Genomic DNA, 18700 nt, shown 5'->3' with positions numbered 1-18700 from the left:
CTTTTTATTGAAAAATATGTTAATTCTTATGCCTGTTTATCAAAAGATCAGCCCCAGTGGCACAGCGGTATGTCTGAGGACTTACAACGCTAAAAACCGGGTTTCGATACCCATTGTGCAGCTTTGTGCTTAACTACAAACAAACAATCCAAAGATCATTGCTGAGTATATAAATTGATATTGAGTTTACTAACTTTAATGCCATGGCATTCGTAAGCCAAGATAAAATAATTTAATAATCTAAAACGTTGCCAATAAGATAAAAACAAATCATCTATTAAACAAAGACACGTTTTCTATTTAATACAACAAAATTCGCACTGTAAAAGAAGATATATACTGAAAATATTCTATATAAAAAGAAAGCATAATGATGAAGGTTATTTTTAAATTGGTGTTGGTTTTGTTGTTGTTTCTAACGCAAAGCTACACGATGGACTATATATATATTCTGGCAATCTCAAGGAATCAAACCCTAGATTTTAGCATTGTAGACCAGAAATTTACCTCTTAACCACTGGGTAACGATTTGAAATGAAGAGAATTATATAATTTTGATCTAGCAGAAACATCCTCCACCTACAAAAAAAAAACAAAAAAAAACTATAAACATTAAATTTGGCTTAAATGTAAAAACGAAATTCAATATATTGAAGCGGCATGAAATACAGCTTCAAATGTAATTTGCAAAATCGTAATCATGTTTTGATGAAATTTGTAAGATCATGTATCCATTATATTACATTCATCATAGAGTTTGAATAATACATCTTTAGGAATGGAATTCAGTAACTGTTGTGTCATATATTCTGATGTTAAAATGATCATCGTTTAACACAGCATCTCTCTCTCAACCAGAAGCGAAATAGTGATTTTGGGTGGCAGGGCAAAGAAGAAGAAATTCCGGTAATTATTTCTTGGAGGTGTTGCATATAGCATTGTAAAGTTAGTAGCCTGCTGTATCCAAATATGCAATTCATATGATGTTAACGTATTTCAGTCAGGAGTTATGAAGAGTCAAACAGACACAAAGTTTCGGAGTGTCTACACCACCTTACCAGCAATGGTCTCACACACACATACACACTAACCGACTATCTTTCTTCATTGCCTGCTTGAGGTTGGAGACCTTGTTCTTGATCTTCTGATCTAGCGGAAGGCTGCTACTAATATCAAAAATCTCCTTGCCAGCACCAAACTATTTTTGAGTGTCGCCACCACATCTTTTGACTTAATAGATGGATAAGCATCAACAGCGGCTGTCAGAAAGTCCATCGTGATTGAATCTATAGCGGTTGCAAAGATTGTAAGTCGAACGTCTCAGAACCTTGCACATGCAGGTAATCGCGGGAATAATGGCAATTGATGAGGACATGGCGTAGAGTAGTAAAGTTCCAGTCACGGTCAGCAGGACTGGCGAAAAAGATGGATCACATAATGGATTCATCAGTTGAACAACAAAAAGTACTGTCATTAACGACGGAGTTTCTGATGTAGCCATTCATAACTCGGTAGATTTTAGCTCGATTTGGAAACTGTAAATTGTAACCGTCACATTTTATCGCATGTTACATCCTATATAAATTTCACCCCAAATCAAAAAACTCCGGATATTTTCAACTGATCCGTGCCACCGAGGCACCTCTAGTTGAAAGAGAGGTTCGGTGTTAAATTGTACACTTACCATACGTGTTATTTTAAATAAATCCAACACGACTGGTAAATTGTTATGTTCACATATACACATCAATAAGCAATAGACATTTTATGTGTTTTGGTTATAGAGAACTCACACAGTGTTAGGTTTCTAAGATATACCCCCACTAAGAGTATAGACAAATCATATAAAACACTTACCTACGATAGGAAACCTTTATAACTTAAAAATGAAGTTTCAATTAGTTATTGAAGAATGTACCACGTTTCTACGTTCCACACGACATTATAAGTTCATTAAAAATCATGTTTAAAATGACGTACATTTTTAAAGTACAAGCTATTTTAAAATTACTTAATAACGTTTAATGCTATTAAACAGTTGTGTTCTATAATGTAAACTAATTGCTCAATGTAACCAATTAGTATGTGATATCTGAAGATATTTAGTAAACCTAACCAAGTATTTTACCACAAGCCTTTTGTTCTTGAGCAAATTAAAATATATGCGATGTAAGACTCATGCTATTGGCATACTGGTTGTAAACACTGGTGATTTCCAGAAAAAATATAAAAAACAAAAAGAAACAACTAAGCATTCTAGAAGAAAACTTTTAAATTGGTATCACAAAGCAAAGCATGCCGCTGATTAAAGTTTAAGTTGAACGCAAGAGAGGTGGAGAACAGAGACAAGACCACCATTCAACTCAGTGAAGTGACCGAGATGAATACCTCTATTCAGTAACGAATAATGGAGAGTTGCTCTTGGTAACAGCTGCACATCCACCGTTACTGTAGAAGAAAATGGTTCAAGAATTATAAATGCTAAGTTGATACCAAAGAATAAGTTTTGAATCGGCAACAAGTGTTTTTAACCAGTTGTATTAAAGTTCTAAGATTACCCGAATTAAAGCGGGCAAATAACCATTCTGTGCAATTACTTTGAATTAAATGCCCCCCAGTGGCACAGCAGTATGTCTACGGACTTACAACACTAGAATCCGGGTTTCGATACTCGTGGTGGACAGAAAACAGATAGCCCATTGTGTAGTTTTGTGCTTAACTTTATATATATATATATAATAACCAAATATAATATTTTGCGTATTTGTTCAGTAAAACAGCACAACACTTTACGATCCAGGCTTAGGCCTTATGAATTGAGTGAGCATGCGTAATAACATAGATGTTAGAATAAAGAGTAACGTTTAATAGTACATAATAAATGTCTAAAAGTGAGACTATTCCCAGCCTCAAAATATAATAAAAATTAACTCAATAATTTATTGCATAAAGATAAATACCATGAGACTGGGAACAGTTTCATACACTCGACATGTTAGACGTCTTACTTCGTCATCGTCAGGAGTGTACCATTAAACATTGTCATTTTCTTTTAACATCTGTGTTATTTAAGATTTACAAGTGTCGTCTTAACCTTAATATGACTAGGCCTGATGTTAATGAAATTTATTAAGATTAACTGTGAGGTTTAATTGAAATTGCACTGGCTCTTCAATTATATCAATTTACATCAGGAAGATATTTCAAAATAGTCCTGAACACAAAAGATAAAATCTGAATAACAGCTTCTTTGATAAAAAAAAATTGCTTATTAGCTAATCATGAAATTCTTCTTGATATACCTATGAATCTCAGCTTCTCATAATAGATCGTAGGGTAAAAATCTAAGGGTTTAGGTTTTTAGAATTTTGCACAAAGCTACACGAGGGCTATCTGCGCTAGCCTTCCCTAATTTAGCAGTGTAAGACTAGAGAGAAAGGCAGCTAGTTATCACAACCCACCGCCAACTCTGGGGCTACTCTTTTACCAACGAATAGTGGATTGACCTCACATTATAACGCCCCCACAGTTGAAAAGGCGAGCAAGTTTGGTAGGATGGGGATTCGAACCAGCGACCCTCAGATTGCGAGTCAAGCGCCCTAACGTCTTGGCCATGCCGGGCCCAAAAATCTAACTATCGGTGAAGAAATCAAACAGTAATGTTTCTGAACAAATAAACAAAACATGTAGCCGTTGTAGTTGATTTACGGTACTCCACAAATTCTTTATACAAATGAATCGTATGTATATTGCTCCTACTAATACTAAACAATTTTATGGAAGTACACAAACAGGGCTATAGAAAATTCAGCGCATTCCGCCACACTTCACATTCGGTGTAAAGCTGCTCTCTTCATTACATACTAATAGCGTGTCGTAGAAATGAGCATGCCAAATATTTGACTACAAATATTAAAATATTTTAATGTTTTTAATTCTTGACTTGTTGGTATTACATGCGATGGCGAAAAAAAACATGTTTATCATCTTCTCTGAACACTCAATACAACTAAAATCAACCAAACCTTAAAACATTAGAGTATTTTTTGATTGATTATAAATTACAAAGTATAGAGGGTTTAGTGCCTTATACTAAAACGAGTTGGAACGAGCAAGTCAGTGCGTCATATGAAAACCACAACCGACATAAAGTCGCGGTGAAACGGCATGTATCTGAACTACATTTTCATCATCTTTTTTTTTTTTTTTGTCGTGCACTAGGAACTGAAGATGCCACCGAAAACTTATTGCTTTTGAGAAGGGTATGGAACAGCCCATCTCGACGCAAAATATTCATACACTTAAGTTATAAAGGTGTGTTTAGAACGAGGATTTAGAATTTCCAAGAGAGGGGCACCTCTTTTACTTTAACGGCACTGGAAAACAAAGGAATATGGATCAACTTTGGGTACCAGGACCATCCAGAAAGAGGCCTGCAACAAGTCGCACTCTAGCCTTTGAAAGCAAATTGCGATGTCGTGTAAGAAGTAAAAATCCACAAATACAAAAGTCATTGGCCTTAGCCGTCCATGTGCCCTAGTCAAAAGAACGCAACATGATCAAGAAGGATATCCGTTTGGAAAAGCGATTCAACTCGTGTGTACACAAGTTGTTGGCATGAGGTATCCGTTCGACTGTCACATACCTCAAGAAGCTAAAGAAGTAAATGGGAATCAATAGTATTCCACACAAAGATGTATCGGTCAAATTTAGAAAAGGCAGCACATATGGGTTTCTGTGCGATAGAACTGTTGAAACTGGTGTTAGGAAATCTTCGATCTCGGACACTAGGTGGATTATGTGAAACTCGCAGGAAGAAGTGTTGTGCTTTGGACTTGACAGCGTTTGGATAGAACCTCTTACCATGGAAATTACGCTGCAGGTCTATTGTCAAGGTGTACGGTTGTAAGATCGAGCATGATTAGAGATGTCGACGAGGATTGTAACAATACACTGAAGTTCCAAAATCTTTTCAGTATAACGTATCCATATTCAACCCTATTAGACACATCCAGTGCCTCAAAGTGCAGAAAACTTATACAGCATCGGGATACGATCCATAAATTCGCGAATTCATAGTCCTGGAAGCAAGGCACTAGTTACACTTGGCTCTCAACTTCAGACCGATGCTACACTAAACAATGTTGGAAACAATGTCAAGTCGCTGCAACACAAACTAAACATAAAAGCTGTAAAATTAATGTAACCACGTACATGGCATGATCTTGCAGACATGTGATGCGTACACGTAATTTTTTATCTTATTATTAAAAAAAAACATTTCGCTTTCCTCTGTTTGTTTGTTTTTGAATTTCGCGCAAAGCTACACGAGGGCTATCTGCGCTAGCCGGCCCTAATTTAGCCGTGTAAGACTAGAGGGAAGGCAGCTAGTCATCACCACCCACCGCCAACTCTTGGGCTACTCTTTTACCAACGAATAGTGGGATTGATCGTCACATTATAACGCCCCCACGGCTGAAAGGGCGAGCATGTTTGTTGTGACGGGGATCGCTTCCTCTGCTGCTGGGATTATGTTAAAAAGTCTTAAGAATCTTATATGATATATGCACATTCTGTTGAGCATAGCAATAATAACTAAGAATTTTCAATGCTCTTATACACTTTCTGTTAAATCTGTTCAGATTACAATATATATATATGTTATATTCAGAGCAGTTATGTTTATTCTGGCATCGAAACGACAGAAAGCATAAAAACAACACCATTTTATTGCTTGTGATAATATTTTAAATACCTTTTCAGATAATAAAGGGAAAAAATCGGAGTTGCACGTAGAATTAGAGTAGAAACTGGAATGTGAGACAGATAAAAGTGCACCTTAGAAAGAAAGGTGTGTGTGCAAAATGGACAAATAAAAGTGCACCTTAGACAGAAAGATGAGTGTGCAAAATGGACAGATAAAAGTGCACCTTAGCAAGAAAGGTGAGTGTGCAAAATGGACAGATAAAAGTGCACCTTAGAAAGAAAGGTGAGTGTGCAAAATGGACAGATAAAAGTGCACCTTAGAAAGAAAGGTGAGTATGCAAAATGGACAGATAAAAGTGCACCTTAAAAAGAAAGGAGAGTGTGCAAAATGGACAGATAAAAGTGCACCTTAAAAAGAAAGGAGAGTGTGCAAAATGGACAGATAAAAGTGCACCTTAGAAAGAAAGGTGAGTGTGCAAAATGGACAGATAAAAGTGCACATTAGAAAGAAAGGTGTGTGTGAGTGTGTGCAAAATTAAGACACACACGGTGAAAAGAATACGCCTTGTATTAGGTTTAACCTCTATTCTCAGATTTCAAATACAGAATATAAAATAAATAACATCAAAACAAGAGTAAATATGGTTGCTTTAACCCCGAACGTTCTATATCATCATCTGCAATTAGTTGTGCTAAGGCAGGTGCTGCCAGTGAAAATTAATGTTAGACAGGTTAATGCAACCAGATTGCTGAGACTGGTAAATAAAAACTTATTTCCCTAAGTTGATATTCTAGCCCCCATAATACTTGCATGATTATATTTGAACTATGTAATGAAATCCAAATCATTTAGGTTTAAAACTATAATTATCCCCCTCCTATCAAAAAAAAAAGTACTAATATAAAAAATTCGCTCAAACATTCAAGCTGATCATTAAACTGAGATTGAAATATCTACCGTAAATTACAGTAATTACTAAATAGATACTTCATAGATATGGGCGGAACTCCGATATGACTTTTGTTTATCACTATCATGCGAACTTAATAACATTCTAATAATTTTTCTACAGGTCTGTCGTGTATATATATATATATATATTGATTCTCAAAAAACATTACCATAAGTTAAGGAAATATCGTGTTACCAAGACACTAAAACGTGTTTCAAATTGATGCGCAGAAGTCATAGCTGAAACAAGGCAAACGTCATTTAGAGTTACCTCCTTTATGCTGTAATTAAAAACACTTGGGAAAATGTTGAGTCTTAGTTTTGTGCGCAAGTTCGTCCCTTTTGTTTCGTTCATACCAGGAACTTATGATCATTTTACAGCTTCACATATATTGAATTTCGTGCAAAGCTACACGAGGGCTATCTGCGCTAGCCGTCCCTAATTTAGCAGTGTAAGACTAGAGGGAAAGCAGCTAGTCATCACCATCCACGGCCAACTCTCGGGCTACTCTTTTACCAACGAATAGTGGGATTGACCGTCACATTATAACGCTCCCACAGCTGATAGGACGAGCATCTTTGGCAATACGGGGATTCGAGCCTGCGACCCTCAAATTGCGAGTCGAGAGCTCTAGCTTCACATATAAACCGAAATAATGTGCTGAGGTAAGTGTCTCCTGAAATTCTAAATAATTTGCTATCAATAGTGAAATAAAATAGTTCATCAAGTTGCATATCCGTTAGAGAAAAAAAATCCATTTATTTTGAATCAATTTTGTTTCTCGAAACATAAAACCATTTAGAATAAAAATAACCTTATGTGTCAACGTTTTTACCCCGTCGCATCGCATTCTTTGTTGCAGTGAGTGCTGCAAATAGTTATAATCTTGAAAGATTTAGAAGAAACGATAGCAGGGACGCAATCAGCACTACAGAGTTGGGGAGAGAATATTCCTACACTACCTCCACCCCCCAAAAATGTGGAGTTTTTCTTCTACACAAATAACTTAAATGATCTGCATTAAATTCAAGTGCTTATGTTTAAAAAATGAGAAGAAAATGGACTTTTTAGAATCTTTAGAAACTATGGTAGTCGTTCAACTTCCCGACCACTCGGCCCATTATATTGCGTTAAAGCATAACACGGTGTCATGTGAGAGAAGCAATGCTATCACAGACGTTGAGGAAACTTAAATTAATATACTTTAGAAAAATTACACTTTCCTTATATCATCGTAGTTTTATTTTAATATAATTATAAGCTGGGGCCAATTGAAACTACAAAAACAATATAGCATTGTTACACTATAGCCAAAAACAGTATTGTCAATCGAAGTTCAGTACAGTATTTTTTATACCAATAACTTATTTTTATTGTAACCCCCCCTCCTAGTGGCTCAGCGTTAAATCTTTGGAATTATGACGCTAAAAATCGGGTTTCGATACCCATGATAGGTACAGTATAAATAGCTTTTTTTTAACTTAGTTAGTACCGTTTTCCGTGACAAAATTAACAAATAAATAGGAAAACAGTTCCCACAAAATAAATTGTCTTTTAACTAAATTCATAAAAAAATTAATTTTTCCTAATCCCTAAGCAATGAACAGTAAAATCCACTAGAATATAATACTGCTTTAATATTTTTTGATATTATTTAAAATAACATCTAACAGATATATATACACACATATATAATTCAACTACCCATTTAAAACACAATTCAAATGTTGCCCAAAGAATGGCCTTTTACACAAGGTTGTATCACAAGTTGTTTTGTAATTAACTTATCTCTGGCAAAGTAGACGTCTTTAATTCGTAAGTTCTTAACTCAGTATTAACGAATTAAGTATTGTTTATTCGCATATACACTAAGAAAATGCGTTTCAGCAAAAGGAATTATATTTGACTGCTTTTTATTTTGCGGGATCGAACATTGGATCCAAAACATTTATGATTAAGCACTCTGGTAGATTTATAACCAACAAAAACTTATTTAATTCGATCAACCTAATCTTTCTTTCCTTTCTTCAAATTTCTAAATATTTGTTTAGTTCTTTTCGCTAACCAATAAAAAAACACTTCTTTTTTTTTTGGAGCTTAAATGATCGCCAATGAAACTTAAGCAGGAGTGAGAATTTGTAGTTTTATAGAACGAATGATCATTTCTAAAAATTTTCTCGCTTTTTTTTTCAAACCTAAACTTAATTGTCAAGCCTAACAGTTCCTAAATGTGAATAAAATATTTCAAGTCTAATATTTTATCAAAAAGTGTTAAATTGTTATCAATATATCTATGATAATTCAACATCAACTGGAAAATTTACATTGAGGTCCTTTCATATTTTAAATGAGTATGGATTTTATACTAAAACAAAATAACAAAAGCTGCATAAGTAGATGCCATTTTAATTCTAGAATCCGTTTCCATTTTTAACGATAAAAAAGTTTTATACACAACGTAACTAGATTTATAACTAGTTTACCCACTTTGAGATTTTTTTTTGTTATATAGGAGGAAAAAAGCTTTTCTAACCTAAATCTTTTATAAACCTTTTAAGTAAATACTTTTACAGATTCAATACTTTAAGAAATGAAATTGACATACACATATGTACTTTGATGACTCCCTGTAAGTTTGTTTTCGTAGTGTCTGCCTCAGTGCCATGACTAACGAGGTTAAACGGTAATCCTTTTCCAATTATAGTTTCCCTCTTGGTGTATTTAGGTTATTTTTATACAGTTCATACCGCACTGTATCTCTGAACTGCTTCCTGTAAGTCCTGCGTTTATAATAATACTTTTTGTTATTCATGTACATACACAGACAGATCACTTTATTGGGATACCTTCAAACACATCTGTAGAAAGCTGTATGCATTTTTCTACGCAAAATAGACTTAACGTGTGATTTACAGAACCTTATAAATGTGAAGGAATAGCCATACTACGATTATTCAGGAAGACAATGAGTAATAGAATAGTATAATAGGGGATAACAATTTAGTAGGAACGTCGTTATCAATATACCTTCTTTTGGTCGACCGTTTAAACACGTCTGTCACCAGGTTTTCACAACGGTCACAATCAAAAGAAAACCTATCTGTCGCTAACAAAATTTCATCCACTAACGGTTGATAACAGACAAAGGATAAAGACGATTGATCGGGGTAATAAATAGGAACAAACGTCAAACAGTGTTCTAATTCATCATCTCCTTCAGCATGGCCATAATTCGGCTATCTGTGACCACTTAACGTCCTTAACTTATAACGTCCTCTTTCAGAATGGAAAACTGGAATTTTTAGACTTGTTTTATAAAACAAAATATAATTTTGTGACTAAAAACTATTGATCATCTCTACCAGGATCTCAAATTAGATTTCTTAATCATTAGTTTTTTAGAGAAACAAAAGACATCATCATTGGTTAATTATAAAACAAAAGACGCATCATCATTGGTTAATTAGAGAAACAAAAGACATCATCATTGGTTAATTATAAAAACAAAAGACGCATCATCATTGGTTAATTAGAAAAACAAAAGACGCATCATCATTGGTTAATTAGAGAAACAAAAGACACATAACCATTAGTTAATTATAGAAACAAAAGACACATCATCATTGGTTACTTAGAGAAACAAAAGACACATAATCATTGGTTAATTAGAGAAACAAAAGACACATCATAGTGCTGGATTTTTCTTCTAATTATTCATTGATAGCACTTTCGTAACGTAAGCGCTTTATACAGATATAGAAAATAACATAACTTACAACTCTGTCGTTGTTTAACAACCTACACATAACCTTGCACAGAAATGCTCATGTTTTCCTGCCCAGGCAGCATTTTTGTATGTCCTTCTTTCTATATATATATTCGTGACATTTGTCTTTTAGGCTAGGCCTAAAGGTGAAGGTTTAACGCCTTATCAGGGAAAGAAGAGGTGTTTTGGTGAATACAAGTGTCCCAAATGTAAGCGAAAGTGGATGAGCGGAAACAGCTGGGCCAATATGGGACAAGAGTGCATCAAATGCCACATAAACGTTTATCCTCATAAACAGGTTGGTGAATGCTTATGAGTAGGTTTGTTTAGAAGCTCTGTACTTAGCTGCTGAACTACTGAAATCAATTTTTTCATTGTGTATGGTGATTTATATTCGTAGTGTGTGGAACAAGTTAAAGTATTCCTTGAACTTACCTTCTGACCTGTAGACAAAGTTAGTTTTGGAGTGCTATTCATAGAACTGAAAACGAATTAAAACAAATAAGATATATCAAATAGAAAGTGGAAATGTATAAAGATATTACAACGACAAAAATACGAACTGTTTGAAGTATTCACTGTTGTTTTTGATTATGTGTAGTATAATCTATGAAGGCATTCATATTTCTGTTTACAAAGTGAAGCCAAAACTTTCTACGCAGATCCCAAAAGTACTGTTTCTTTACTAGTTAAGGTTTACTTCACAAAATTTCTAAGTTGAACTTTCCATAATTGTTGATAACATATAAACCAATGTCTAAATAATATGGTTTTCCCAAAACGCCAATATAACGAGTGCTCAGCAAACCACCAATAATTTAAGGTAATTTGAAATGGATAAACTGAGTTTGACTAAAAAAGTTTGTTTTTCTTCCAATATACGTTTTTTTTATTGGCAGATTTGTATTTGTACGTGCTGATGTATTTAGTCTTTTTAAAAATAACTATCGAAATAAAATATCAAACATTGGCTCTCTTCACTCCGATACGGCAAAACATTTCCTTTCTGTAATAAATAAAAAAAATAATTTTACTTCTCTAAAAATTCTAGTTCTTGTTAGCGACAAATCTGTTCTCAGGGAAGTAATGTATTTTTTTTTTCAAATTACTAAAATGTAATGTACTGTTTCTTACATTTATAACTTCTGCTCACCGAGACCATAGCCCCCTTTTCTTTGTTAGATATAGCGAAAAATAACTTAAATGTTACGCATAATTGTAGAAACATATGCTTGAGTTTATTGAAGACATTACCTTGAAACAATTGTATATTATTGAAGGCATCACTTTGATAACGGTGCTCTTGGATATCATTATTAATGCATGAAAATTAACATTCTCAAAAGGGAGAAGGTGGATATAAGTTACACAATCAAAGCTACAGAACAACAGTTTAACTATTTACTATCATAGGTACATTATGTATTTATTGTTTCTACGCAATGTCACATTTAATAACATGAGTACATCGTCTTCCATTATCTTATAACAGTTAATTAGAAATTAATCAGTAGGTAATTTTTTCAACTTCTCACAGCTATATTATTGAAAACAATCAAACGAGATATATATAAATCATGTTGACATTATACGCCTGTTTAATATTTTTCCAATAGAAGGGTTAAGTATTTGAGTGACAAAGAGTGTTTTTATTACTTAAAAATTATATTTTGTTCAGTTTGTAGATACAATAATCTATAAACCTAAGCTTCATGTTCTCAGCAATACTTTGTTATTTTTCATTTTTAGCGCCCTCTAGAAAAACCTGACGGCTTAGATGTTTCTGATCAAAGCAAGGAGCACCCGCAACATCTCTGTGAAAAGTGCAAGACACTTGGATATTATTGCCGTAGGGTTCAATAAACCTACTATGTAGGGGGAAAAAAAGAGAGCCTACGTGACATGTTGGACATATTGACCTGCATTGCATACTCATAACTTATATGTTTTTATATTTTTGTGCAGTATTTAAGTTGAAGGTTGTTGTTTGATAGTAACCTTTATAATCATTCAACGTTGCAGAAATAACGTAGAGCTTAAATGTTGTAAACATAGTGAATCCCTTTGTTTGTTTTTTAGTTGATGAAAATATTTATACGTTTTGATTATTAACAGAAAAAGAAAATATTCGACTAAGATTAACTCATGTATTGCAACTGAAAGAATATTTACATTCAAGCTGTGTAAATATAGTTATTTAGGATACATACATATATATATATTACTGAAAAATCCAAGATATCTCTCATGCGATAACTATTTGAATGTGATTCCAGAGTATCACAGTAGGTGGTACTCTACTGAATAGATTTTTATTTATATAAATTTTGCCGAAGTAAAGCACTTCTGGTTTGTCTATACATGTTTTTGTAGACTGGTGTTTCGTACAAAATTTATGATGTTTTTAGATATTCTTTCTGAAAGTATTCCGAAATTTAAAGTCAGTATTGATTAGTAATTAAACTAGGGTTATTTTTATTAACAAAATTTTAATGTTACAAAATCGGGTGAAAAATCGGTTTATAAATAATTACTGTAAATAAACAGCTACTAGCCAATTTTCACTTATCAAACATATTCAGAAATATTTAAGCAATTCGAGCTTACAAAGCTATGAAATACTAAAATCGCTTCTAATATGTTTGTTATTGCTTATCGAAATATTTATATCTTCTTCAAAAGTCATATATATATGGGGTAACCATTTCACATTCTTGTGCTTAGTATATGTTGAAGATTGAGGTAAAACGTTTACGATACTTAATAAAGTAAAATTCTTGTGGTAATAGTGCACTGAGATAAAACAATGAAGCAGAGTTATTTGTAAATGTTTCATCTCTTCGATACACGAAGTAATTCAGTTGAACATAAAGTAGAATAAAAAGAAAACGGAAATAACTGGCAAAAGATGAAATGATGACAATTAATACTTCCCATTGAAGTTATTGGAGTAATAATACTTAATTGTTATAACTTCTATGTTGGAGACAAAAAAGTGTATTAATAAACACTTGATGTAATGATATTACAGTGATCATGACATGGAAAAGATAATAACAAAACGACTTACTTATAAAGCTCGTGTCTATGAAAAGTGAGTAATAATATATAATCTTTGAGGAAGTATTGTAACTGTTACGTCCTCGTGCCGTAAAATATTTGTAAGGAATTTGAAGGTGTGAACATTTTAAATTATAGCAAAAGTTTAGAGTATATTTAGAAAAGAGATCTTTCAGCATACTTGACTGATCTTTACTGGCTGAAAAATAATATTTTTGTTTAAAATAGAAGATTAGAAGTGATAGAAAGGGTGAATTAAGTTGAAACTCAATATAATATACATTGCAAGATGTTTAAGTTAAAAAATAATTTATATGGGTTTTAGTCACCATTGCTGGTTAATGATAGATGGCTTGTTTTTTAACTATTTCTGTTTAACTGACAGTAATATTTGTCTCATTGTTAAAATGTAACTCTTGGTCATGGTTACAAATATAGCTCCTGATCATAGTTACAGTCAGGGTGCTTTATTATTCTTAACATGGAACTATTAGTCATAGTTACAAATATAGCTCGTGATCATAGTTACAGTCAGGGTGCTTTATTATTCTTAACATGGAACTATTGGTCATGGTTACAAATATAACTTGGGAATGACTACAGTCAGAACGATTTATCATTTTCAAAATGAAACTCTTGACCGTATATCATCAGCTCTCCGTCGGGGAAGACGAGGACTGTTGGGAGGCATTTTTGTGCTTATGTTCCACGCGGGCCCGAAAAATTTAGCCGCACTGACTGCAGCAGTGAGAGTCGCAATCAGGAAGGACAAGGGAGTAGTTACGCCTTCTGTCCCTGTTTATGAGGTACTGTTGTTCCCTCTTTGCTTCCACGGTCTTCGTTACGGCTCTCACGTTACTTCTCTACATTGGTCAGTTTTGAGTAAATTCTTCCAAATTATCAATACTGATTTCAGAGGCTCTGAAATGACATTTCAGATCATCCTTATATTGCAGCCCCCCCCCCCAACGTGTCCGATACCTTCTGTGAGTTCACCATATTTAGGTATATCTGTTGTCGTCCAACCTGATAACGTGATCTGCCTAGTAGAGCTGAGAAGAAGTGAGAAATGCTTCAACACGGGGCATATTGGCACGCTTTAGTACTTCAATATTGGAGACTTTACCCTGCAACTTAATGCACAGAATTCTCCTCAGATGTCTTGACTGTACACTATTCTGTTGAGATGTCTTTTATACAAAGTGTACGTCTCAGCAGATTAGATCAGGTAATGAAGATAACAGCTATGTATAACGACATAAGTCCGTGCTGTGATCAGACTCTGTTTTCTAAACGTCCAAAGCCAGCGGAGGCGACTTGGATGCGATTGCTGATTTCCACTTCTATAGTTGTTGTATCTGTTACAGTGCTTTCTAAATAAGTAAACCTGTATACTAATTTTAAAAAATCTTCGTATATACAGACAGTGTGGTGTTCGTAGGTGATCGTGTTAGATGGTGGCTGGTGCAGAATTCTTTAAATTGATGGTAAGACAGAATTTTATGGCTGCTTTATTAAAAACACTAAGAGTTGGAGACAACAAAGGCGACATCGTAGGCAAAAATAAGTTATTATATACAAACTACACACACTTTTGTGTTTACCTTCAGTCTTTTAAAGTTGAAAAGTCAGTATCAGTTCTCGTTCTAATGTAAATACCACTTGAGCTTTCTTCCTTAACTGATCTTAGTACTGTACTGATGAATATTGTAGATAGCATTGGAACTAGGATGTACCCCTGTTTTAGCCCGTGACGTACATCAACGAGTACACTTCTGTCGCCAGAAACAGGGACTGATGCTTTCTTGTCATCGTGGAAACTTCTTATCATCTTTATCAGCTTGTAATAGCACACACATAAGCCCATAAGGTTTCTCGGTCTAATGAATCAAATGCCTCCGTAAAATCAACAAAGATAGCTTAGAGACTTTGATGTTGTTCGAGCGCATTTTCTTGTAGTTGGTGCAACTTGAATATCATATAAGTAGTTAATTTATTAGCTCTAAAACCCCATTGGCTTTCTGAAAAAAAAATATTGCAACGAGTTGTAGGCGTTTCAGGATAATTTTTGCCAAGACTTTTCCAGCTATATACAAGAGGGATATGTCTCGATGATTTCCACATTCTGCTCTGTCACACTTATTTTTGTAGATGGTGATAACTATATCATCTTTAAATTCCAGTGGAACTTTTCCTACCTGCCTAAATTATTAAACAGTTTTGGCAATTGTCTCTTGAGAGATAAGCCGCCTTGTTTAATTATTTCTAGTGGAATACAATCCATTCCTGGAGCCTTCCCTTTATTGTGCCCGACAGTTCTACCATAGTTGGTATGATTCTTAACACCTCTTGGACTGGAATTTGTTTGTTTGTAATTAAGCACAAAGCTACACAATGGGCTATCTGTGCTCTGCCCACCACGGGTATCGAAACCCGGATTCTAGCATTGTAAGTCCGCAGACATATCGCTGTGCTACTGGGGGCAACACCTTTTGGACTGGAATTTGTTCAAAGCTTTGTAGTGCATCGATACTTGAAGTGAATGGGTGATTTGATAGATCTTGAAAGTGCTCTTCCCAATGATTGGTAATGTCGTCTTTGAGAACCATCAACATTCTTGATCAGAGCCACATTTAGGGATGTAGTTCTATAGACTGTTTAGTTCTGTATGAAATGTTTTTATATTGTTCGTATCAGCAATACGTTGGAGCTAATCAGCAATATTGTCACACAACTCATTCTTAATATTTCTTACTTTATGCTGTAATTCCGCCTTGACTATAAGCTTTTGCTGGGTCGATCTTGTATTCGGCTTTAGACGTCAGCGTTACCTATCTGTCTCGCATATAAGAGCTTCATGATTTCAGAATCATTTTCATCAAACTAATGAGCATTTGTTCTTAGTATTTTACCGAAAACCTTTAAGGATTTTTGACATGGGGTCACTGAGCTGTTTCCACTGATGGTCAACATCACCTATGAACACTAACTTTCTCTAGTTTGTGCACATTAAGTTTTTTCGGTGCTTTTGCTCCCTGTTTGCTTTAGTCTGTTTCATTATTAGTTTTCAGGTACTGAGAATGTGAAAATGACCAGTTGAGCAATATGCACCTGCCATAGTGTCAGTTGATAGAATGTCATTAATATCAAATCTTGTAATAATGTAGTCAAGTAGGTGACACTTGGTTGATCTTGGATCTTGCCAAGAGAAGCACCATTTGTCTGGCTTTATAAAAAAAATGTGTTGGGGATAGTTAGGACTTTTTCACTGCAAAGTTCAAGTAATCTATCACCATTCAAGTTGGACTTATCTTTGCTAAACGTATCTAGAACACACCTCGAGGCCTTTCAGTCTGCTCCAGCCCTGACATTAAAGTCTTCCATCAAAATAATTGTCTGAGCATGGTATAGTTTCGAGAGTGTAAAGCAGGTCAGAATAAAATGCGTTTTTTGTTTCTTCGGCATTCACCATGGTAGGTGTATAAGAGGAGATGAAAGTAATATATCTGCCTTTTTCATTTTGAAGTCTTAAGCTCATTATTTTTTCTGAGATGGCAGTAGAATATGATCTATGTTTACCAACTATCTTATTCTGAATAGCAAAATCCGCTCCAGCATCTCTTCTGTCATTGATGGTTTTGCCAGACCAGAAGAAGGTGTACTTTTTATTCTCGTACTTCCTTGAATTGCTAACCTTGTTTCCTGGAATGCTGCAATTTCAATATCCTGCTAGTTCCCAATTAATAACGGCGGTTCTTCTTTCAGGTCTGTTGTCTATACAGATGACTGACAGAATTCGAATGTCTCAAGTTCTAAGAGTAACATGCCAGTAATTCTTTTGATCACAATATGAAAACTCGCCAGTTGTGACAAGCTCGTCAGGTTTCAGAGGAACGAACTTTGTTTACTTCACCTTTTCTAGGGGCCTCCTCAAAGAAAGCGACAGGCAGTGCCGTCCTTGAATAAGGCTGCCTGAGCATCCAAATAGCTGCCCTGCTTCGCTGTATCTCCAGTCAGCAAAGCAAAACCATCACACCCAGACTGCCTATGTGTAGAGTTTAGACTAACGGCTTCCAGCTCCTTGGGCCTGCCGTCTTCGCCCGCCTCCACCTCATCGCCACAAGGCTCATTCAACCATGTCTGTAGTGTGGTGTAAGATGCGTCAATGAATGCGCTAGCTATTTACACATCCTCTGGGCTCCCATGAGCCTAATCCAGTGGGGAACAGCTGTACAACGACAGTGGAAACTAAAAGCTGCTCCGTATTCTCATTTAATTAGGGAGAGGTCCAGCTGACTAGGATCTACAAACTCCTACTGTTATCTCTAATGGAATCTTCCGTCAGTAACTGAATTCGCCACTGCTGTTGTCCAGCAGCTTCAGTGAGCGTAGTGGGAAGATCATTTTAGTTACCGACCACTCAACATATAATTATTGATCATAATTACAGTCAAAGCGCTTTATCATTGTTAAAATGTAACTCTTGATCATGGTTACAAAAATAGCTATCATAATTACAGTCAGGATGTTTCATCATTACTAAAATGGTATTCTTGATCATTTTTAAAATTGGAGCTCTTGATCGTAGTTACATCGAAACTATTGGTTATTGTTGTAATTAGAACTTTTGATCATAGTTACTTGCAGTAAGATTCGTAATCATAGTTAAGATTTGGTGCTTTTAGTCATAGTTACGATCAAAACTTTTTATAATAGTTATAGTTACATACATGACCATAGTTACAGTTAGAAATCATGATGATAATTAATACAATTTAAACTTTTCATCATACATTTGATAAAAAATGTTGATCATAATTACAGTCAAACTGGTGCTTAGTTATTCCATTAATATACTGATTAAAATATTTTTCTGTTTGCTTAAAACATTTTATTAGTTTAGGGTGCAAACAACCGATCATTTTAAGATTCAATTTTAACAACAACATTTTAAATTTATTTTCCAATTATTTCATAGAGATCTTTCAATCACAATCAACCAGATATTGTCATTGGGATGTCAATCAAGAAAGAACAAATATACCTAGTAAGAAACTTAATCCTAGAAGTTTTAATTATATATATATATATATTACACTGGAAAACTCTTTCAGTGTCATTTTAAGTTATAGCCAAACTTTACAGATAACAGTAAATGAATGTATTTTTAAAACTAAGAATATATTAATAATGGCTGAAGACGGCTTAAATGGGT

At 34.5% G+C, this 18700-nt stretch overlaps 1 protein-coding gene across 1 annotated transcript in view; it reads left to right on the top strand.

Moving 5' to 3' along the window:
- LOC106472886 (zinc finger CCHC domain-containing protein 24-like) overlaps positions 1-12545 on the top strand; it is a 39062-nt gene extending 26517 nt beyond the window's left edge. The window contains exons 3-4 of the mRNA XM_013933559.2: positions 10559-10723; positions 12175-12545. Coding sequence (XP_013789013.1) covers positions 10559-10723; positions 12175-12288 — 279 coding nt within the window. The 3' untranslated portion in view covers positions 12289-12545. The remainder of the gene's footprint in view (positions 1-10558; positions 10724-12174) is intronic.
- Positions 12546-18700: the final 6155 nt, after the last annotated feature.

This window comes from Limulus polyphemus, unplaced genomic scaffold, assembly GCF_000517525.1.
Source record: "Limulus polyphemus unplaced genomic scaffold, Limulus_polyphemus-2.1.2 Scaffold124, whole genome shotgun sequence".
In the NCBI taxonomy this organism is placed as follows: Eukaryota; Metazoa; Arthropoda; class Merostomata; order Xiphosura; family Limulidae; genus Limulus; species Limulus polyphemus.
This window is presented reverse-complemented; position numbering and strand designations above follow the sequence as displayed.